Below are 24,891 nucleotides of genomic sequence, written 5' to 3' on the forward strand. Positions count from 1 at the left end.
ACTCTCTCGCGTCGCATGAACGGAGAATTACACACAAAATGATGTCAAATTGTCCGTTTTGAGGAGTATTGAGGTAAACACAGTTGATTACGTCTTAAGTGAATGTAAACAGCAGGGAGAACGTCCATCAGTACATTGCATGCATTGCAGCTGTGCATTCAGTTTTAAAGGGACAGCAGCCTAATTTAGTTGCTATTGTCCGAGTCATTGATGTTAATCAAGCAACGACAGAACGAAAGACGGAAAAAAAACTCTTGACTGAAAAACTTTAGTAGCCTAAAGATTAATCTAAATTTGTTTATAGAAATAAATATGTCTGCTTGAAAGAATGAAGAATATGGTAAACAAGCTGCTATAAAGAATGCATAATTAGCCTATATAACCATTGGTATTTCATTAAAAAGAAGACCATGTTCTTGTTCTTTATGAGAAGTGGTTTTATATCATTTTAACATAAAGGCATGTTGTGTGTCACCGCAGTTAAATCAGTGTCTATCATGATAAAACCTTAATATCAAACCTATATAATGAGTTTGGAAATTTGAGAGAAATGCTTAATATATGCACACTAACTAAACCCATTAGATTTCAGCCGACTAAATTTACTGTAGATTTAGTGGACTAAAATCTTATGATAGTTAGTCGACTAAAACTAAAAACAATTCAGGTGACTACAATATGACTAAAACTAAATGGCATTTTAGTCAAAAGACTATGACTAAAACTAAATCAAAATTTGCTGTCAAAATTAACACTGCTCTGGAGCTACCAACAGTTCAGATATGCAGTATCGTAAATACATGTTGCATTGGCATCCCAATATCAACATCTATTTTTGGCATGTTGTGTGGAATTTTTTTGATAGAGAGAAACAATATACATTTCTAGTTTCCGTATTATTTGTTCTTCATTCTTCTTTAAACCCAATAAGTATCAGTTGTTTGAAAAGATACCTACATTTGGTTTTTGACCTGTGAACATAGGTCAAATTTAACAATTTGGATACATTGGGATCCCCATATCTATGGGACTGAACCATAGGGTCTAAAAAATTAAGATTACAAAAGAAAACTTTATTAAGATTAAGAATGTAGACAGACATTGAGATATCTTTAATACTTTTAGAGTTACAGGCAGGCAAACTTTGAAAAAATAATATTTGTGGCACTCAGGTATTCAACTGTGTTGATAGAAAAAACTAGATACATTTGAAGTTTTACCCTTTTTTCCCTTCAGATTTTCCTCTTTGAAAAAGAGAAAAAAATGATCACGAATGCAAAGTGAGCCTATTTGGTCTTTGACACTGAAAATGTATACAATTTACAGTTTTACTCACTGAGTTCCCCTTATCTCTGGGATTGAACCATATAGGGCCTTAAAATTGAAGACACAAAGAAAGAAAAGTTAGTTAGGAACCAGACTCTAAAAGGGAATCAAGATATCTAATATTTCTTGAGCTACAGGCATGCAATTGGGACTAAAAAAGGTCTTTATTTGCTATGACAGCTTCAAGATGCTTCCTGTATGAACAAATGTTCTGGGGGGCCCTCTTGTGAATCATGATCTTCAGTTTCTTCCACAAATATGGTCTTAATATGGTTTAAGTCTGGTGATTGCCTGGGTCATTCCAAAAATGTATTGTCTTCCTCTGGAACCAATTCAGAGTCTCCTTTGCATTATTTTGTATGGTTGTCCTGCTAGTCTTATCCTCATCATCCTGGTGAATGGCAACAGATTCATCTGAAGAATTTCCCAGTACATGTCTCCATTCATCTTCCTCTCCATAAAATGGATTTTGCCCGTACCATGTGAAAAGAAACAACCCCATACGCAGGTCATATGCAGAGCCATTTCTGCTCCAGGCAGCTTGTGGTATTATTGCCAAAATTTTAAATTTTTGTCTTGTCTGAGCAGACTCCCAATAACGCTACACGTAGTCACGTACTCTACACGTAGTCGAAGTTACCGAATACTTTCGATTCGGTATGCATATGTACAGAACAAATACAGCATTGGTTTAACCAATGCACAAGTGGAACTTCATTGGAAATTTCCGGTTTTATATAACCTATTGTTACTTTTGATAAGAAACATAGTCTCACCTTTCAGGAAATTCAAACAATAAATGCTGTTTTGACGCTCTTTGATGTGGCACGAAAGATCGCTGTATAAACGCCTCAGTTTAAACGGTAGCGTGGAGTGCGATCATCCCTTCCTCTTTACTACTATTTTAACGCAAAATAAACATGAATGAACATCTCAAGCCTCATGTAATCGCTCAATCAGTGTTTCAAAAGTGAAAAGACGTCAAAACAAAATGTCACGTAGCATTTAATTTACCTAGAGAGTCTAGAGAAGAGCATTTCGTGAAATATTAGATACTCTGTCAAGGCACCGGTCTGATCTGGTTTTGTTTATGTTGTGTCCTGGTCTGTCTGGAGCACATGGCTGTCAGTTGGTAATTATGTTTGCCATGTGCTCTATTGTCTATTGTTACCCCGCCCCTCTCGTTACCTTATCTCGTTAGGGGTAACACCTGTTTCTGATCATTAGTCGCCCTTAAATTCCCCTCTTGTTTTCTGTCCTGTGCCAGATCAAAATCTCTGCTCTGCTGAGTTAACCTGGCTCTTGTCGCTGTTGACTGTTATCCTTTTATTTTACTTTTGATATTAGGGTTTTTCTTTTGATCTAGCCCAGTTCCTTCTAGTTTCTAGTTTTAGCTCCAGCCGTTTAGTTTGTGTTCGTTTTTCCCTTCTCCTCTGCCCTCTCCAGCCACCCGTCTGCCCTGGCTGCTGGACTCCCTTCTGTCTGCCTCCTTCCCCTCGCTGTCCAGCGTTCCCTGCTCCCTCCTGGAGTTCCTCTTTCTCTCCCTCCCACCATCGCCATTCTCTGGCCCCTGGAATTATTTGGAGAGCTGGACTGTCTCGTTGCTCGTGGACTGTTACTCGCGGCCATTTGCTCTGGAAACCCCCTTTTCCTAGATACTTGCTGTTGAGCTGACTTTCTCTTCCCCGGACCTGGTTGGGATCTCTCCAGATTACCCTCTTGGACAATGGCTTCGTTCCTTGTTAAAATAAAATCCTTGTTATCCCTGCAACTGATTCCTCTTCGTTTACCACCCCTGACATACTCATTATCTTTTACTTGACCTGTTAGTGATGTCTTAATTGAGTGAAGTGAAGTGACATGTGGCCAAGTATGGTGACCCACACTCAGAATTAGTGCTCTGCATTTACCCATCCAAAGTGCACACACACCGCAATGAACACACACCCGGAGCAGTGGGCACCCATTTATGCTGCGGCACCCGGGGAGCAGTTGGGGGTTCGGTGCCTTGCTCAAGGGCACCTCAGTCGTGGTATTGAAGGTGGAAGAGAGCACTGTACATTCACACCCCCCACCTACAATCCCTGCTGGTACTAGACTCAAACCCACAACCTTTGGGTTACGAGTCCGACTCTCTAACCATTAGGCCACGACTTCCCCAAAAAATTGTTTAATGTATGTTTAAATAAATCTGTTATGAAGCAACTTATGTGTAAATGAATATATTTCAACAACAAATACAAATTGTATCATTTAGAAGTTAATTTAAAAACTGCATTATGTGCAAACAGCATTTTTAAAAAAAAAGTTGACTATTGCATATGTGGTATAAAAAATATAAATCCATATAAAATTCTCTTTAAGGATAACTATTTTTTCATATATGTTGTTTAAATAAACTTGCAAACATAAATTAGACATATATTGTTTACATATGTGGCATTAACATACATTACCATACAAAAATTCATATGCATATTTTTAATATATGTACTTATACTAATGTTACTACGGGTATTTCATATATTGGGGTCTCTGTGGAAACTAATTTATGAATATGATATACCCCAAATTAGTCGGCTACAGGTTGAAATTGTGACTACTACTCTTACCAAAGGATGGATGTTCAAACTTAAACATAGAATAATTATAAAAATGAAAATTCACTTAAAATGTTAATAATTAAGAAGTGATGCTGACAAGCTCATGATTGAATTAGTTCACAATTATGATCTCTGCTTCGTGTCAGTTCAGTATCAATGTATCCCGCTCCAGAAGACCTGCTGGTGAAATATCACTAGTGCTTCACACAAATGCATGACTGTACAGTATGTGTCAGATATAAAATATGTTAAATAACTTATTAATTTACTTGTGAGTAATTACTGAGGGGTTAATGTGTTTTTCACTTTAAAATAATGGTCCAGATCACTAGTAGCTCCTTAGTAGCACTTTAGCTTTAAAGTGAAAAATACATTAGCCTCTCATTAATTACTCAAGCGTTACCTTAGGCCCTTTCGCACCGCTTTAGTTCCAGAACTAAATGTTACTAAAGGAAATAAACAGAGAACATCCATCCTTTGGTAAGAGTAGTATGCACAATTTCAACCTGTAGCCGACTAATTTGGGGGATATCATATTCATAAATTAGTTTCCACAAAGAACTCAATTGTTCACTTTTAAGACGTTACTGTTGTGATTAGTAATTAATTGGTTATTCTTTATTAATTGGTCATAGTTCACAAATAGTTCTCAATGAGGATATTATTCTTTAGTAATTATCAAATATCTAATAAGGAACTACCGTTGTCCTAAATTTGCTGCTACTTACTGCTTAGTTAATCTTGCTTCTCTATTAGTTAATAGTATTAAGTTAAGTGTTAATGTAGTACTACCTATTACTTCCTGCATAGTTACTTGTTAACAACGGACCATTATTGTAAAGTGTTACCCAGGTTAGTTGAAAAGAATCAGGTCATTTATGAATCTGACACCGCTATCACGTCTCGGATCGAGTGATGAATTCTCCAGTTTCTCCAAAATAACAAGGAATGACATGTTTTTAAGCATGTGGAGTATGAAGTACAATATTATGATTTGGAATGTAGGGAAGTAAAAGTTTCTCAAAATAAAAATACTCCAACAAAGTCAAATGTACTTATGTACAGTATCAAAGTAAAAATACTTTTTGTACTGGACTTTGTATGTTGACCACCAGGGCATACAGTTTTGTATAATACGAGGGCAAAAAGCCATAAACTAAACCTTACTTGCCATTTATGCCAAAGTGGTGAGAGCATAACCCATCAGTCCTATTGCCCTGCCAGTAACGCTGTCGAAGATTTGCTGAAACTTTAGGGGCTGACCTCATTTATCATGAGCTACAAATCAAATCACACGTTTAAATCATTGCTTGAATTAGTAAGAAAGGTGTGAAAGAATATTGGCTGTATCGTTCAAATGATTGAGGGTAGTCCACTGATGGGTTACCAGTGTAAGCCTGCTTGCTGGGGCTTTTATGGATTGAAATAAAATTCTAAAATAATTTTTAAATGCCTCAAAACAAGGAGAAACTTTAACAAATCTACATTTATGAATATAAAACTTGGCTTCAATCAACATATTATTGCACAGAAATTTAGTCTCTTTGTTTTGCATAAAGACACCAAATTTAACAATGTGCTAGTCAAAGGCAGGCATTACATTTATCTTCAACCACTCAGACTATCTGTCCCAAAAGGATTTAACGATAGTACAACTGTCCCTGAGATTTAATATCTTTCAGGCAGAAAGGACATACATTACTCTCCAAATTCAATCTCATTCTGAGAAATTCATTGCATGGATAAATGTCACTGATTGTTTTCAAGTGAACTTATTTCATTTTAGGAAGCAAAGGAAATGACAGGTGTCTAGTTCTAACTTTTGAAAACCTCTCAGATACCTTCTCGATATGGCGAGCAACAACAATACTACAGCGAGAATGAAAGTGACGCCTTCTTTCTTTGCGTGAACATTTGGGCGGCGTTATGCAAATCTTCCCACATAGTGACGTAGACGTGTGGGGGCGTGTTAGAACGAGCCGTTTTAGGTAAGCGTGGTTAACTTAACTTTTATAAAGAATATATCTTTGGATTTGAGACTTTAGTCTTTGCAACTTTACAGATATTCTTTATACACCAAGAGCTTGTAACACTCCAAAGAGAGAGGAAAAATTGAAATCGCATCATATGACCCCTTTAATTAAATTCCTCAACGCTACAGGCATAGCTTTGACACCTAAAGAAAATTGTCTATATGAATAATCCAAATTCAATTTTATCTTGTTCCCAAGTTGAGCCCGGAGGCTCACAAATGCCTGCTCATCCATCCGCTCCAGCCTCCTCCACCGCTGTCGTCTGGCAGCCCCTCTGCTCACCCTCAGTCCACCATTAGTACGGTGCGAGCCCTGTGGGTCTGCCAGTCTCCATCGTCACCGTGGCTGGAGAATCCCTTGCCTCCGCCTCGGCCCGTCGACCCAGCGGCTCCACCATGGCTCCTAGCTCCCTCCTCTCCTTCAAAAATAAGGTTGTATCATCTGCTAGTTGTGTAAGCACCAAGGATCTACCCAAAACATTTAATGTAGGGATGCACCGATACCACTTTTTCCAGTACTCGCCCAATACCGATACTTTTATTTTTTGATATTTTTATTGCAAAATGGTTTGGCCCGATAATGGCCCAGATCCGGCAGAGCGGAAGAAATTATTTGGCCCGGCTACGGTTGCCAGACTCGGCATGGACATGGGATGAATGATGCCCCAGAATCTGCCCAAATACACTGGCCCGAGTATTGGGCCACAATCACGCCGACAAGAATTGAAACACTTAGCCAGTACTGGCCCAAGTCTGGCTACTGAAACGGAGTCAACACCACCGGCATTGGGCCACAATCACGCCAATCAAAATGGTACACTTTGCCAGCACTGGTCCGACACTGGGTCCTGAAACTGAGCCGACACTGGGTCACAATCATGCTGACACCTAGCCAGTACTAGACTTGTTCGCTAAATTAAAAAAAATATATATTTACTTACACTTACTTATAGAGAATTTCAACTTCTAAAATATGTGTATTAAAGATTCCTTCCAGTTTTTAGAGCTTTGAATAATTAGTTTTTCCACAAAATTACACTGTTACCTTAAAAACTTTAAGATGGCATCTACTTCCAACTAAAATAAAATATATTTTACAGTGTCCTTGTTAAACCTGCATGCACTTATGCATGTCAACTAAATATGTCACCTTTACAAAGATTAAGGGGTTGGCCCTTACACCATTTCTTTCCATGGCATCCCCACCTACTACCCCATAACACCCATATGTGCTCCTTTCCCCCCCCCAAGTATAAAAGTGACACAATGAAAATATGAGTGATATTACAATTTATTTTGAAAAAAAAAAAAATCCAGGAGCTTCCTAAAGTAAGCGTACCCTAAAAGGGGGACAGATTGACAGAAAGAGAGACAAAAAGGGGAACAGACAATGACACGTATGATTATTCAGACAATCTCAGACTGATAACATGAATGGTAACTCTGGAACATACCTTTGGAAGAATTTGTTTGCATTCGGGCCCACTCTTTTCTTCCCCCATCTCTGTCCAAAGTGAGCAGCAGCCATCTTTTGATGAACTTTTAAATCTCTCCATCTGATGCACTGCCAGTACTTGCATTTCTTTGCACTGATTGAAAAAAAAGAGATCAGTCGCAATACTATAGACCAGTGGTGTCAAACTCAATTCCTGGAGAGCCACAGCTCTGCAGAGTTTAGCTCCAAATCACACCTGCTTGGAAGTTTCCAGTGATCCTGAAGACCTTGATTAGCAGGATCAGGTGTGCTTGATTACGGTTGGAGCTGAGCTCTCCAGGACCCGGAGTTCGCCACCCCTGCTCTAGCACTATGTCAGCAAACTCACAATTATAGCTTCATTATAAATAAACATTACTTTGATATTATATGTTAGATTATCAATTGTTTACTCACCAGGGTACCAAGTTCTTCTGGTCTTCTGGCAATTAGCAGCACAAAACGCCCATCAGATTTTGTCATTAGATGTCAAAGCTAGTGCGCATGTCTTGAAACTCATATAGCAAAAATAATGTTAAAGTTCCCTTAACCACTTTAAGCTTGTTTCATCATATGAATTGAATCATTAATTTCCAAATGTGGTTAAAGAAAAAAGAGAATGTTGGAAAAAAGGAAAAAAATATTAATAGGAATTAAAAAAAAAAAATACACTAACACGTACCATAACATGGGCAGGTAAAAGATGTTTAAGTTTAAGTGTCACTGCTACATACTATTTACCACATTAGTATGACGTAAACGGAGACTCGCCCCCAGTACTCAACCTAAACTGGTCTGGGTCTGCATGCCCATATCTCAGCCAAAATCAGACCAGCCCTTATGGTCCATAATCGGGCCGAATGTGGCTAAATGTGCTGTGTCTCAGTGCAAATCGGGCCAGGTCCGCACATCCAAAGCCTAGCCAAATCTGGCAACCATTACTGGGCCAGAGCTGGCTCACTTTTGGTGAGCCGATGCCAGAACACAGCCGAGTGAGCCGAGACTCAGCCGCAATTGGCCCGATTACACTGGCTGCCTGGGGTAAAAGGGACAGAGGTGAGGAACAGTAATTGGCTTGAGGTGGACGGTTTGGAGAGGTGCCTTTCCAAGCAGGGAGATTATAGCGTGACCATATCTGTTTTGGCAACCGACTGCCACCCATCAGTGCAGAAAGTCATGCGTCTGCAATATGAATCAATACAGCATGAGTTTGACCTCTGGCACATTGTGAAGTCTGTCAAAAAACGACTGCTGCAGTGCCACAATGAAGAGCTGTTAGAGTGGATCAGAATAATTACAAACCACCTCTGGTTTTGTGTCACAACATGTGAAGGTAGTGTGACGAAGATAGCAGAGAAGTGGATTTCAATCCTGCATCACATTACCAATGTGCACAACTGGGTATCTGGTGAGACACTAGCTATGTTTCCATCCAAAGATGCAAATTTAACTTATGCGCAAAACTGGAATATTGCATAAAACATTTGCGAATAAAGCACCGTTTCCATCCAACGAGTCAAAGAGAACAAAATCGTCACTTCACTGATAAACTGGTACTAAATATCTCTAAGAAAACTAAGAGAAGCCACTGAATATAATAATTTTCATATGTAATAAATGACTTGTGCTTCAGAGAGAGCAGACGTAACACAATAAATGCGGTCATTGCTTTTAGAGGTGGATGCCTGCTGTTTGGGAACGCAGTCGTGTAAGACAGTAATTATACAGAAATACTTTGATGACCGACTTTGCTCAGGCATTTCAGAACGACCAGAACAACATATAGCTGCTGTGAACGAGATCGTCCGCTGGCTAGTCAATTTATCCCGTCTCATAGCGCAAAGTCACATTACTTTTTCAATGCGCATGGTGGAATTTATTCGGTAAATGTGTTTCCATCATAGTTTATGCACATTTTTTCTTAGCGGATAAAAAGTTTATCCTACTCAGTTGTGCGCATACGTTTTTTATACGCATTTTTAGAATTTATGCGCATTATGGCATTTCCATCCAGCTTTGTTTTATGCGATAATCCAAAATGCACATAAAAATAGGTGGATGGAAACATAGGCAATGACCAAATGTGAGCACCCTGCAAACACCCCTGAAGAAGAAAGTAAGCGTCCATGGCTCCATCATAGCTCTGCTGCCTTTCAGCACCTGCAGAAGGTAGTGCTTGACAAGCAGCTCCTAAAGAAATTGAAAAAAAACACACTAGGCATTCACACAGGACAGCTAGAAAGTCTTCACTCCCTCTATACGAAGTATGCCACAAAGAGGAAGACAATTCTGAGGGAACGTTTGGAGGCACGTCTGCGTGTTGCAGTGCTAGATCACAACAACAATGTGAACAGCGAGACGGCTAAAACAAAGAAAGGGCAGGAGCAACATAAACAACAGTACTCCAAGGCTGCTCAGCAGTATGTGGTGACACCGCTGAAGGTGGACAAGGACTACAGTTTCAGGAGGAACATTGTGGCAAGTGTGGTCAATAGGTGCAAGTCAACATCCATCCGAGCAACATTGCATGAGCTGAAAACCGAGACTCCCACAAAAAGCCAGAAAAAGCAGAAACTGTAGAGAGTAGATTTGCATCCTCACAGCCCCGTAACACTGCTCACCTTGAAAAAGCAAAAAAATAGATGAGCTGAAGTTAAAGTGACATCTGATGACAGCATACATGATTTCTATATAGTTACAATATAAAATGTAATGATTGTTCTATGACTATACAAAACAGAATATGAGTTCTCTAGATTTTCTTGTTTTTCAAGTCATTTTTACGTTTTTGTTTTGAGATCAACTCACCAACCTCTACTGTTCAAATCACCCATGTATATATGTTATACTGTATATATATATATTAGTCTTTAGTCTTATAGTTTGGTCTTTCTTTGCCAACAGGAATTGCTTTAAAAACAAAAAGTGGATCCCATTGCAAGAAACAAAAATGATCCACGTCCAGGCACTCACATAGCAGGCAAAATATAAAAAGCCTTTATTGTGCGGCAGGGCTACATGTTACACCAGCGCGTATCAGCCCAAACAGTGTTTTTTAACATGTAGCCCTGTCGCACAATAAAGGCTTTTTATATTTTGCCTGCTATGTGCCTGGACGTGGCTGTTAACAGGACGTCTTTAAGAGAAAGCATTGCCACCTCCAACACATCTTAGTATGTTAAGTGTATGCACCATGGGGATGCAGGAGTGACCAGGCAATACATGGCCCAGATCGGCCTCCTGGCAGCAGATGGACTCTGACACGGTGGGCATCGGCGTACACCATCCACACTCACACCATGAATTGTTTCCGACCCGCTCTTCACTCCAAACCTGCGGGTTTATTTCTGTAATCGTCACCTCTCCTCTCATCAAAGTGATCAGCCTGGAATTTTCCTTTATTTTCCGGGAGAGATCCTCCATCCTTTTCTGTTGGATGTCAAATCAGCTTGTTAACAACTTGCAGTATTTCTTTCTCTTCTGCTGCTGGGTTTCTCTCAGGCGCTGTAGTTCGTCTGGTGTGATTGGTGGAGCACTGCGTTTGTTCATACTGCTAGATTTGTCACTTACTAAAGTATAGCTATGATCCAGGTTGTCCATCAAACGGAAATAAATGTCTGTCTATCTTCTTTCATAATTCCTGAGCTTATTGTAAAGTAAACAGATGAGACTTTACTTGAATTCAAATGGATTATTAAGGGACCGCATGAAGAGCTGCTGCTCAGAACTCCCCCTGTGACCAAACACACAACAGCAATTCAATCGAAATCAGACAATGCCCTCACAAGACACGAAACTCTTTCTGTTTGCCTTTTTATCACTGATTTACAGTGTTCTAGCACTGGTGAGCAGACTCGGTTGGAGGACGAGGTGAAAGAGCACTTGGAATAGGGAACGAGTTTCATGGGATCATTTTATGACATTTGAATCCATTTTGTACAAAGACTGAAGAAGGTTACAATTTATTTAATGGACAAGTGCAAGCCTTTTTTATTTTACTTATTTATTTATTTATTTGATGTCTTCTTTTGTGATCCGAAAAAAGGAAGGTAATTTGGCTTTAGAACAGCATCAGGTTGACTAATTATTTACTGAATTTATCCAATAGACAAGTTCTGAAGGGGTAAATAACCTATAAACGATGAAAGAGAGAGCGAGCGAGCAAAATAAGGGTTAGGCATAAAAGAGCACATAGGCCCCACACCTGGAATTTGTTTAGGGCCCCCAAATCACTAAGTCTGCCCCTGCAAGCAACCGTAATCTTTCCGTCAACACAACAGAAGTCCCGCCTCTTCATTCATCCGATTGGACAATGGGGAAAAAAACTGCGAATAATGTCAGCCGCTTTTCTGCTCAGAGTTGATTTTTTCCTACAAAAACACAAAAACAGCATGCAAAACGCTCACTGCCAATAGAAAACTATTTTTAAAAGACGCCTCTCACTGCAAAAAACACGTTCTGCCTGATCTGGGCCTAACAATCCTTTAACGGATTTGAGTAATGGAAATGTGTTAGTGTGTTATGTGTACGCCAGGCTAAAGAGATGGGTCTTTAATCTAGATTTACACTGACAGAGTGTGTCTGCCTCCCGAACAGTGCTAGGTAGAGGAATGGCTGCTCTGCTGTCTGCACTGCTTAACATGGGCAGCAAACACACACCTGCTGCTCACATGTCCAAGGCTTCACTGCAGAAAGCTGGACAGCATTCCTCACTAATCCAGCCATGCACCCATAGCTCTGCACAGCGCAGTGTCAAACACTCATATACTCAAACTACACTGTGTTTCCAGTCAGCAGGCTTGCTCTAATATAGCACCGTCCTACAGGTATAGATTCTTCATAACCAGATTCCTAAAGCAGATGAGTGGATGGACCCTTTGCACAAGACTGTGATGACGCACGCGTTTAATGGTCAGCAGCATCGTAAAATCCTCGAAAGTTTTTCATATTGGTATTTTTAAAACATGAATGTACATTTATAACATTACAAATTACAAATGAACAGTAAACGCTGATGCGTGGGTGTTTCTAACGCAGCGTCTCCGGGAGGGACGGTAAACTTGAGCTCGTTCTCTCTTCTGACTGCCGTTATCAGTCTCTCGCAATCTTTTTCCTTTCATTGAAAGTCATTTCTTTTGCTATTTGAGCAACTGGGAATGCAAGAAATATATTTGTGGTAGTCTCCCATTCACCGTTCTTCAAGTATACCCAACTATGACGACTATGTTTGTTGTTGCAAACATATATTATTACTGGTAAGTGTTTTATTCACTGTGCTCGGTAATCTCCTGCACCCGATCCCTCTCATTCTTCATTCCCTGCCGCTGTGCTTCATATCTCTTACAGGTCACGATTCTTCTCGACATCCCTCACACAGTCCTGTCTGCTGCTTTCCTCTCCTCTTTAGTGTTAGTGAACAGTGTCCTAACCTCAACCTAGTCAGCACTGCATCTTCTCTCCCATTTCCAGTTTCCATCCTATTCTCTTTAAAGGACTAGTTCACTTCCAGCATAAACAATTCCTGATCATTTACTCTCATTTATGTCTTTCTTTCTTCAGTCGAAAAGAAATTACAGTTTTTGAGGAAAATATTCCAGGATTTTTCTCCGTTTCTCTTCCCCTTATGATGGCACTGGTAAATGCTCGCTCAATAACTAATACAACTTTTGTGTTGAACAATATTGTTAAAACCAAGGAGCTGGACTCTTTGTTTGTTTTTGACTGAAACCTGGCAAAGAAATATGGAAAATGCTCCGCTCAAGGAAATGATCCCTTTACTTGCAGTGTTTAGAAACAGGTTTTTTTTCTCTTCTTTCTCTTCCTTTGAATGGCAAATGATTCATGTTGTTCATACAGATCCCTTTGTATTGTATTTTAATTGATTGTCCACCTGGTCCAAATAGTTCCTCTCTATATGATTTGACTGATTTTTTATCATCTACTCTTAAGCTCTCTAGAATTGTGATTGTTGGTGATTTCACCGTTCATACTGATGATGTTTTTGATAAATTTGCAGTCATGTAATCGTACCCAACATGTTACTGGTCCCACTCATATAAGAGGGCGCTTTAGATCGTGTTTTTAATTTTGGTTTAAATATGGGTTCTGTTCTGTCTGAGGATCTTTTTATTTTTGTGGATAAGATAAACAATATATGAGATAATATTATTCCTTCTCCTTCTCTTCAAATACCTTGTACTTCCAGTTTAGTAACTTTGGAGAAATTTTCTCCGATAACACTAGAAGATCTCACTAAACTAGTTAGCGCTATGAAAATCTCTACTAGTCCCCTGGATGTGGTACCCACTACTTTGTTTAAAAATGTTATTGACACCATTTGTCCCTGTGTGCTTGCCATAAATAATAGTTCATTAACATCTGGTCATGTTCCAGTTTATTTTTAACAAGATGTTGTTCAAAAGAAAACAAATCTTGATCCGTCCTTGTCCCAAAATTATAGACCTATTTCTAAGCTACCTTTTATGGCTAAGGTCCTGGAAAAAGTAGTTGTTAATCAACATACAGCTGTTTTAGATGGGTATCATTTATTTGATCAATTCCAGTCTGGTTTTCGGCGTTTGCACTCCACTGAAACTGCTCTTCGTAAGAGTTTTTAATGATTTGTTAATGCAAGGTGATGCAGGGGAGTGCTCTGTTCTGGTACCATTAGATCTTACTGCTGCTTTTGATACGTTGATCACTGTGTATTAGTTGAGAGGCTCAGACAGTATGTTGATATCTCTGGAACAGCCTTGAAATGGTTCTCCTCTTACTTGAAAGATAGATCTTTTTCAGTTAGTGTTCACAATTATGCCTCATCAACAGTGTCTCTCTCCCGTGTGGTTCCCCAGGGTTCTGTTTTGGCCCCATTGCTTTTTGCTTTGTATTGGTTGCCTCTGGGACAATTGATAAGTACTTTTCAAGGTGTATGATATCATTGCTAAGCAGATGATATTCCATTTGATATTTCTTTTAAGCCCCATTCAATTACGAAATGATCTCTTCTTTTAAATTGTATAAACTCTATAGAAGTCTGGATGGCAAATAATTACTTAAAGTTAAATTCTGAAAAAACAGAAGTACTTATCTCGGCTCCTGCTGGTGTTCTCCCAAAGGTGATGGAAAGTCTTGGTCCTTTATCACATTCTGTTAAACCCTCCCTTCGTAATTTAGGTGTTCATATGGGACGAGCCCTGAGTCTTGATCAACACATTAAATAACAGTTTTTATCAGTTGAGAAACATTGTCAATAGTGGAGATGGAGATGCTTTTATTTCCTCCCGCCTTGATTATAGTAACTCTTTTTACTTGTCTTAGTAATTCATCCCTGAAATGATTATAAGTGGTCCAAAACACTGCTGCTAAGTTTTTAACCAAGTCATCAAAGAGATCTCACGTAACACCTATTTTAATCACTTTACATTGACTCCCTTAGAATTAAATTTAAAATTCTTGTTTTGGTGTTTAGAGCATTGCATTAGAGCTCCTGTTTATATAAATGAGTTGTTGCAACCTTATAATTCCAGCAGGAATCTGAGATCCTCCAAACAGATCCTGCTAGTAGTTCCTCGCTCCAGATTAAAGAAAAAAGGTGACTGTGCCTTTGAGATAGTTGCTCCAAAGTTGTGGAATCTCTTCTCCTGAATCTCAGATGTGTGGACTATATAAAAATGTATATACTTTTTAAATTGGATCGCAACAGTCATTAATCAGCTGTCGGTGAACGTCAAACTAACGACCAAAGACTTCAGATTTTAGCCTAGGATCAGAGCAATCTTTTAGATAGGAATGCACCGATACCACTTTTTTTCAGAATGAGTCCGATACAGATACTTTCATTTTTGGTACTCGCCAATACCGATACTGATACCTGTATTCTCACAGCATTTGTAATTTTTTTTTTTTAAAGTAAGTATACGGTAGAAGCTGATATATATTCAGCTAACACAGTTGCTGCTGAATTCACTCTGCATCACTTAATGCACAGCTCTATTTTGACATCGGCTTGTCAGATAATTAATTCCGTCCATTGCTACAATATTTATCACTGTCAATCATAGCAATGACTAGCGCATTCACTCGCGTAATTTTTTACACTTGTGTTATTTGTCATCCCTGAAACAGACTAACAAAACTTTTCTTCAAAATGTAAATGGATTATGTGAGAAACCTTTCTTCTTGTTATAATGGGACGATCTTCGAGCGCGTAGAACTCTGTAAACTTGTGAAAACTATTAGTTCAGAGCGGATTCTGACTAACCTACAGTACACACTTCTGATCTGATGCGCATGACGCGTCGCTATCGAAATAAGATGACACGTATAGATGATTTAATTATTTAATATTGTGTTTTTGTATAATTACCATTGCCACAATATATCATCAAAAAAGAAAAAAACAAGCCATTTCAAGTACTCTTGGGGGCCCCCTGGTGGCCACAGGGGCCCTAAGCAGCCACTTAGTTCGCTTATGTCCTGGACCGGCTCTGCTGTGTGGTGTCGGCTTTTAGTATCGGGGCATTTTTACGAGTACGAGTACAGGATACCAGTATCGGTATCGCTGCATCCCTACTTTTAGGATTTCCAAAATTTGTCTCAGATGGCCAAATCGTGGCCAAAAACAGTGTACAGTGTGGACCTGGCTTAATTAAACTGCTGATTCAACTCCGCTCCTTAGTAGAGCATCCAAGACCTAAAATGAATGGGTCAGAATGTGTAGTGTTGGTGTGCCTCCAGGAACACTGGCTCGTAGCTTGCCAATGGCTCAAATTTAAACAAACACGGGACAGGCACTTTAACGTAGGGCTGCACAATTCATCGAATTTCTAATCGCAATTACAATTATGGGTGCCACAATTACATACTCATTCAAAGCAGCAATTAATCGTTCAAAGTTCGCATATGTTATTCTGCACGCTTAAGATATGTTTTTTTCATTCTACATGTTATCTTAAGGTTTTTTCCATTGTTTTAGTTTTAGTATATCATTATAATACCATTCATATTTTTACTTTTTTATCATTTAATGAAGAAACCAATCCGATGTATAGTTGACATTTGAGGCTTAATACTATAGAAAAGCATTAAAGGTTTTTCAGTTAGTGTTTTCAGCTTGTTTATTTAAATACGGCATGCAGTTGCATCAAACAATGGTATAAACATCATTCAATGTAAATTGTGTCGCAATTACAATTAAGGGAATAATCGACAATTATGATTTTTGTAATAATTGTGCAGCCCTACTTTAACAAGCTACACATGTAGCAAATAGCTTTTTCTTGCCTAAACAGTAGAACAACTAAATCCTTCCTAGCAAATCTATAATATATATATATATATATACAGGAGATATTAATGTAAACAACAGAGAGCGGGTCTTCAGTAAACACTTACAATGCCGTCTCCACTGACTGATCACAAACGTGACTATAACCTTATAGGACTAACGACTGGAAATATGACCATTTAAAAACTGATGGGGATGCAATGTGAACAAGAACAAGTCGGTTACATGATAGAGGCTATTTTAATCAGAGGCTGAGTGGAGATGAGGGAGAAAACAATCCAACAAATGACAGTTCATTCTCTTTTTAAATGCTGCTGCTGTTAAAGCTAACAAAGATATAAAGTGACAATAATGAATTAAGATTCTATAAGAATCATAAGAAATCTGCATGTTAACATACAGAAATGAAAAGTATGGCTCAAATGTCATCAAGCTGCTGCTGTCTCTGCATGTACAATAAGCTGACAGATGTTGGAAGAGAGAGAAAGGCAGAGCTGCAGAAAGCTGAAGTCGTGTCCGTCTGACATCTGTGGACCGTTTCAAGCTCAGAACTCCAGCAGCGTCCCGTCATGCAGCTCTTCTCTGTGCTTTCTGCTGCTCATCTGTAGGTCAGATCTGTGACCGGAGTCCTCCTCTGTGGAGTAAACGCCCGAGTCTCCGCTGCCGTGTCGGCCGTGTGTGCTGGAGTCCTGTTCCTCAGTGTTTGAGTGCTCATCCACCGCCACAGCGTCCAGCTCAGCACTGACCATGACCAGCAGCTCACACACAGACTCTGGAGACTCCGGAGCCAGCAGCTGCGGCTTCTCGGAGTCACTTAACCACAGCTGGAGAGACAGACAGAGAGAAGTCAGTCCTGTTTGTAGATTCATATTCAAGACCACGACCAAGACTCTCACCCAGCTATGATCGGTTACTCACTCCATCCTTGGTTCTACCCACTGGTAGCTGATTTAATAAATGATAATAATCGGGACTCTGTATCGGTGGATACTCAGTATTCAATGACTTGGATTTCATGGGGGGCTCTAAAAACCTGATTAAAACATCCCGAACACATATACATATATATATATATATATATATATGTATGTGGAACTAAATCCCTGACATATACATATACATATCATATATATATATATATACACAGTGGGTACGGAAAGTATTCAGACCCCCTAAAATTGTTCACTCTTTGTTATATTGCAGCCATTTGCTAAAATCATTTAAGTTAATTTTTTTCCTCATTAATGTACACACAGCACCCCATATTGACAGAAAAACACAGAATTGTTGACATTTTTGCAGATTTATTAAAAAAGAAAAACTGAAATATCACATGGTCCTAAGTATTCAGACCCTTTGCTCAGTATTTAGTAGAAGCACCCTTTTGATCTAACACAGCCATGAGTCTTTTTGGGAAAGATGCAACAAGTTTTTCACACCTGGATTTGGGGATCCTCTGCCATCCCTCCTTGCAGATCCTCTCCAGTTCTGTCAGGTTGGATGGTAAACGTGGGTGAACAGCCATTTTTAGGTCTCTCCAGAGATGCTCAATTGGGTTTAAGTCAGGGCTCTGGCTGGGCCATTCAAGAACAGTCACAGAGTTGTTGTGAAGCCACTCCTTCATTATTTTAGCTGTGTGCTTAGGGTCATTGTCTTGTTGGAAGGTAAACCTGCGGCCCAGTCTGAGGTCCTGAGCACTCTGGAGAAAGTTTAAATGAACTTTTCCACGACATTCTAATTTATTGAGATGCACCTGTACTGTTAGGGATGGGAAGATTCCCCGATTCGCTCGTGCATCGGCATAAAAAGTTAACGATGCGATGCATCGGTTTAAAAAGTGTGCATCGGCTACAAGTTGGCATTTATATAGTTTCTAACATATTTGCATCGGTAAAAAATGATTTATATATAATTACTAGTGGATGCGCTATACTGTTATAATTTAGAAAGTGACCAATAATCTGTGACCGATATTTTATATGCAGATTGATTTCTCCTCTCTAAACTGTTTCTCAAGCGCGCTCTCTCATCACCGCTGCGCGTGAATATGATGGAGACCCAAGGAAAAGCGGGGATTAAAGTCCAAAACCTGACTTGAAACAACCTAACAAATCAATCGGGGCTAAAGCGGTTCCATAAATGGCTAATTAAGTTCACACAATCTCACTAATTTGTGCACATTTATTCTTAAACAGTTTAATGTCGATCATGGATTAAATCGATCCACCATCGCAAACAGCGAATATATTTGTGCTGTTTAATGCATTTGAGGCGTTGTGTTTTCCTCAGTGCATAACTGACACGTCACGAGTATATTTTTCATCTGTAAATGTTAGAAAGTCCCGCAAATATATCCATTTTGCTTGCTGTGAGGAGTGGGCGAGCGCTGCTGCACACATGCACGCTAAACAGACGGAGCGCAATCGAATAGTAGCACAATAATTCTGAGTAAAACACACATTTTGCTCAAATATTTGTTCTTGGACATTAAATGTGTCTTTTGTAGAATTTTAAACCTACATGTAAGTGTATTTTTATGATAGCAGTAACTGTGAAGGGACTTGTAATAGGTCAAATAGTACAGTACTGATTACTAAGCTCTGATGAGTTAATGCGTTTCTTATACCAGTTAAAATATAGTAATTGTCTTTATTTTCATTTTTAATTCAGTGATTTGAACTTTTATTTATTTTAATTGTTTTAAAATAAGTTAAAATGAGTTATTTTAATGCTTTAAAGAGCAATTTTAGATTGTAATATTCTAGTGTTTTGCTATCTGTTCTGCAGACTATAAAAGATACATAAATAATAGTATGTGAGAGAGTAGCAATATCATTGGGTTCCTATTAGTCAGTGTTAGAGGAGCTTAGCTTAGTCTGACAGCTAGCCTGCTTTAGACCAGTTTAGTTTCTCAGCATAAGTTGCCACAGTGACTAAGGTTAATCTACCGGTATGTTAAATTTGCTTTATGGAACCAAATAATTTGACAATGAGTCAGACTAACTGAAATAAGCCTGGCTTATTTGGTTAACTTGTTTTATGAAACGGGCCTCGAAGCATTAAAAGTGATAATTTTCTCCATTGTTGAATCGAATCGAATCGTAATCGGATCGCACTGCACTGTAACAGGGGTGAATCGTATCGCATCGGTAGCTGCTTCATATGTATCGTATCGTTGGCTATGCATCGAGATGCGTATCGTATTGGCCTAAGTCATGAGATGCACATCTCTCTTATACCAGTCAATTACAGACAAATGTAATTGTCTTTATTTTCATTTTTAATTCAGTGATTTGAACTTTTAATTGAGTTATTTTAATGCTTTAAAGAGCAATTTTAGAGTAAAACACACATTTTGCTCAAATATTTGTTCTTGGACATTAAATGTGTCTTTTGTAGAATTTTAAACCTACATGTAAGTGTATTTTTATGATAGCAGTAACTGTGAAGGGACTTGTAATAGGTCAAATAGTACAGTACTGATTACTAAGCTCTGATGAGTTAATGCGTTTCTTATACCAGTCAATTATAAAATATAGTAATTGTCTTTATTTTCATTTTTAATTCAGTGATTTGAACTTTTATTTATTTTAATTGTTTTAAAATAAGTTAAAATGAGTTATTTTAATGCTTTAAAGAGCAATTTTAGATTGTAATATTCTAGTGTTTTGCTATCTGTTCTGCAGACTATAAAAGATACATAAATAATAGTATGTGAGAGAGTAGCAATATCATTGGGTTCCTATTAGTCAGTGTTAGAGGAGCTTAGCTTAGTCTGACAGCTAGCCTGCTTTAGACCAGTTTAGTTTCTCAGCATAAGTTGCCACAGTGACTAAGGTTAATCTACCGGTATGTTAAATTTGCTTTATGGAACCAAATAATTTGACAATGAGTCAGACTAACTGAAATAAGCCTGGCTTATTTGGTTAACTTGTTTTATGAAACGGGCCTCGAAGCATTAAAAGTGATAATTTTCTCCATTGTTGAATCGAATCGAATCGTAATCGGATCGCACTGCACTGTAACAGGGGTGAATCGTATCGCATCGGTAGCTGCTTCATATGTATCGTATCGTTGGCTATGCATCGAGATGCGTATCGTATTGGCCTAAGTCATGAGATGCACATCTCTACACATCTCATATATAAGATGCACTCAAGATGTACTTGATTCATTACTGGATGAATCAGCGTTCTTGAAAGAATCTCTTGTATGATTCAAAGACAAATACATTTTAACAGCCCCTTTTCGCCCCCAGTGTGTAGGGATGTGTTAACGATGTGAGTGAGTGCAGGTACAACGGCAGGAGAAATGGCTTGAAGGAGATGAGATGGAATAGGATCAAGTGGACAAGTAGGGTAAATGTTCCTATTAAGCTCACTTCCATATTTGAACTCAGATTATAAAAAGACAAAATAATGTGGAGCTGGACTTTTTGTTCATGACAGACACTTCTGGCGATCTGGACTATTAATCTGAAACCCACACAGTACAGAATCAGCTTTTCTCAAAGTGTCAAATTATCTGTTCCTGGCCGTCGTTTCAGGAAAGTGTGCAATTTTGGTTTTAATGATCTGACAGCCGCATTTGACACTATACTGTAGTGCACAATATTCTTTTGGAGCAGGAGTGGGCAGGAATACGAGGAAATGCTCTTAATTGGTTTGCCTCATATATTTCTGGCAGAACTTTTTCTGTGGAATTAGGAATTTTTTTGCTGATGGAATTACTGATTAAAAATAAAAAATGCACTGTTATTTTTGATCGTACATATAAGATTAATACATAATTTGAATCTGCGAAGGGTCTACTTTTATTTATGTATGCTCACAATATCAACAAAACATTGTGCTTTTGTAAAATAAAGAAAACAAACAGGGTGCTCTTTCTGCTGTCTCAGTCTCTGCGAAAATCATTCTGAAACGCGTCACTAAAATGAACCAAAACTCAGCGAATACTTCACACACAGACATGAGAAATGTATCTATAGAAAGCTTGAAGTGTCTACTTTTAAATTAAGTCTTATCGGAAAAAAATATTCTCTGATAAAGTAATTTGTATGAAACCAATGCGAGGACCAGTTTTTCCCGTCTGAGCTCATTTTCTGTAATGTGATCACACCCACACGCAGTGCGCGCTGTTCATACAGTAATCATTAACGTGAGACACACAAGCCTCAGATGAGACCCACATCACTTCAGTAAACAATGCCTGAAGATTCATCAAGTTCATCTGGATACTTTTCGTTTCTGGAAGACGCGCTGAGAGGAATAAGCCAGAATTTACCTCAGAAGAAGAATGCGATGCGACGCGTGGCTTGAGCAGCGGAGGAGATCATTTCTGACGAGCAAGTCATGTTTCTTATTTGCATTAGTTAACGTGCTATTGTGATATAAACTTAAACACATTTACTAGTTGGGTTTTTCCCAAACTATAATTCCAGACTAAAATGCTTGAAATCGAATGAAACATGTTCTATAAAATATAAAACAATACGATATAAAAGTAATTGAGTCTTTATACTGTAACATGATGAATGTTAGAGTCTAAGAACATTTAGATCAATGTTTATTATTAATACTCTGTTCATGCATATAGATGTTTATAACATAAAATGTTTGTTTTTTTACGATAGTACATACAAAGCATTTGTGTATATGAATACAAATTCATATAATGTGTCTTTGCCCTTCACTGTGTATATTTTGATTATACTGTGTTGTAAATAAAATACTACTAATGAAAACCCCCATTATTTTAGTCTCCTCACATTCTTTCTTACCTGCCTCACAGTCACACTGATGGGCCATTAGGGGAGGGCCCTTAGTATATTATAGTACAGTACCAGTCAAATGTTTGGACAAACGAATGGAAAAGTGTCCAAACTTTTGACTGGTACTGTCCTATAATATACACAAAGAATATCGGCCGATATATCGATATCGGCCTTGTTTAACTCCCTAATATCAGTATAGGTCCCAAAAACCCCATATCGGTCGGGCTCTAGTTAAAACAACTTCCTCTTCCATGGCAAAACATTGATGTTTGAGTTAGTGTAAAACATGACATATCCTGTTGCCAGCAGGTGGCGCAATGAGTATAACTGAATATTGGCCTTTAGATGGGTTTAATTTAACATCGCAAAGGCCTTTAGATTACACTGACCAAATATGATGTTGATGTCATTAAAAAACTTCCTGTTGCCAGCAGGTGGCACTATGACTACAACTGAATAGGGGCATCAAACATTGTGCCTGAATTATAACTACTTCCTGTTTCATGGCAAAACATAGAAATTCGTCAGGCCACCACGGACACACCCTACAACGAAAACTCAAGATCTTCGCAATTTAACATCATAATAAGGCCATCATAAAAGGCTTTAGATTAGACTGACCAAATTTGGTGTTGATCTGATCAAATCTTTGGGAGGAGTTCGTTAAAATACAACCCCTGAAAATGGCGTTTTCTTCTTTTCTTCTCATTTGTTCTTGAAGAGAGCTGATAAATGTTTTTTGACAAACAGTTAATCTACACATAACTACTAAAACGTAGAAACTGATCTGAGATGCATCAAATGTATTTGAAACCTTATGATTTCATATAATTTTAAAGCAAGTAATAAATGTACCTCCTGAATGTGACCCGGGAGTTGAATGGCTGGGCAGAAGGTGCTCTTGAGGAGCGTGAACGTCTTGTAAAAGCAGAAGGACAGCAGCAGCACCAGCAGGAAGCACAGCAGCAGAGAAATCAGGAAGTACAGGAATATCTGCCAGTACGGCATCTGACCTGAAATCACACACAGCGTTCAGTCGTAATGTTAGGAATTCATTTGTTAACATTCATCTGGGTCAAACACGGACAGAAGACTCACTTGTCACCATAAGCACTGACTCCCACCTTACATAACATGATCCATACATGTAGGATATACATGCTCATAAATGTGGATGAAAAACCATGTAAAATATTCGAAAAAACTCACAGGTTATATATTTTCCCAAAACGGTAGCCTTTACTAGGTACAGTGGCAGATGTCTGAGGTTAAGTTGTGTCACTGGAGCTCTGTTTTTTTCTATCTCTGGCTGCATGTTACACATATTCTTCATTCTGTTATCAGACATAAATCACTGACTGACAACCATAAGTGTCTTCACTGAAAAATATGTGTGTATTAGCAGCCTGTGTGTGTGAGTGTGAGAGAGAGTGAGTGTGTGTGTGCGTGTGTGAGTGTGTGCGCGTGTGTGAGTGTGTGTGTGAGTGAGTGTGTGCATGTGTGTGTGTGAGTGTGCATGTGAGTGAGTGTGTGTGTGCGTGTGTGTGTGCGTGTGTGCGTGTGAGTGTGTGTGTGAGTGAGTGTGTGCATGTGTGTGTGTGCGTGTGTGAGTGTGAGTGTGCGCATGTGAGTGTGCGTGTGTGTGTGTGCGAGTGAGTGAGTGAGTGAGTGTGCGTGTCTGAGTGTGCGTGAGTGAGTGTGAGTGAGTGTGCGTGTGTGAGTGAGTGTGAGCATGTGTGTGTGTGTGTGTGTGTGTGTGTGTGTGTGTGGGCGGGTGTGTGTTTTGCCATCCCAGCAGGAGAACAGAAGGGGTTAGGCCACGAGAATCACATAATCCATCATGCTCTGGCACTGAGAGAGGGTTGGAAAAGAGGGGGTGCTGGATGGATGGCCTGCGTCGGCCCTCACCTTCCCCCCGAGACACAGAGCTTGACACCTGTGTGTGTGGTGCTGGCGGTTGTATGTGGGTGTGGTGCTGGTGTTCGTGGGGTGGGGAGTGTGTGTGTGTGTGTGTGTGTGCGAGTGAGTGTGTGTGTGAGTGAGCGTGTGTATGTGCGTGAGTGAGACGGAGCTGCTGACCTTCAGTGCGTGTGTGTGAGTGTGTGTGTGCGTGTGTGAGTGAGTGAGTGTGTGTGAGTGAGTGTGCGTGTGTGAGTGTGCGCATGTGCGTGAGTGTGTGTGTGCGTGTGTGAGTGTGTGCATGTGCGTGAGTGTGTGTGAGACGGAGCTGCTGACCTTCAGTGCGTGTGGAGTGTGTGCGTGTGTGTGTGTGTGCGAGTGAGTGTGTGTGTGAGTGAGCGTGTGTATGTGCGTGAGTGAGACGGAGCTGCTGACCTTCAGTGCGTGTGTGTGAGTGTGTGTGTGCGTGTGTGAGTGAGTGAGTGTGTGTGAGTG

At 39.2% G+C, this 24,891-nt stretch overlaps 1 protein-coding gene across 1 annotated transcript in view; it reads right to left on the reverse strand.

The window, feature by feature from the left end:
- Window positions 1–16,634: 16,634 nt before the first annotated feature.
- Window positions 16,635–24,891, reverse strand: part of LOC107559201 (interferon alpha/beta receptor 1b-like) — a gene marked incomplete at its 5' end in the record, with an annotated part of 21,668 nt that continues 13,411 nt past the window's right edge. The window contains 2 exons of the mRNA XM_016242957.1: window positions 16,635–17,545; window positions 23,353–23,510. Of these exons, the coding sequence (XP_016098443.1) occupies window positions 17,267–17,545; window positions 23,353–23,510 (437 nt within the window). The remainder of the gene's footprint in view (window positions 17,546–23,352; window positions 23,511–24,891) is intronic.

This window comes from Sinocyclocheilus grahami, unplaced genomic scaffold, assembly GCF_001515645.1.
Source record: "Sinocyclocheilus grahami isolate Dianchi unplaced genomic scaffold, SAMN03320097.WGS_v1.1 scaffold678.1, whole genome shotgun sequence".
Lineage (NCBI taxonomy): Eukaryota > Metazoa > Chordata > Actinopteri > Cypriniformes > Cyprinidae > Sinocyclocheilus > Sinocyclocheilus grahami.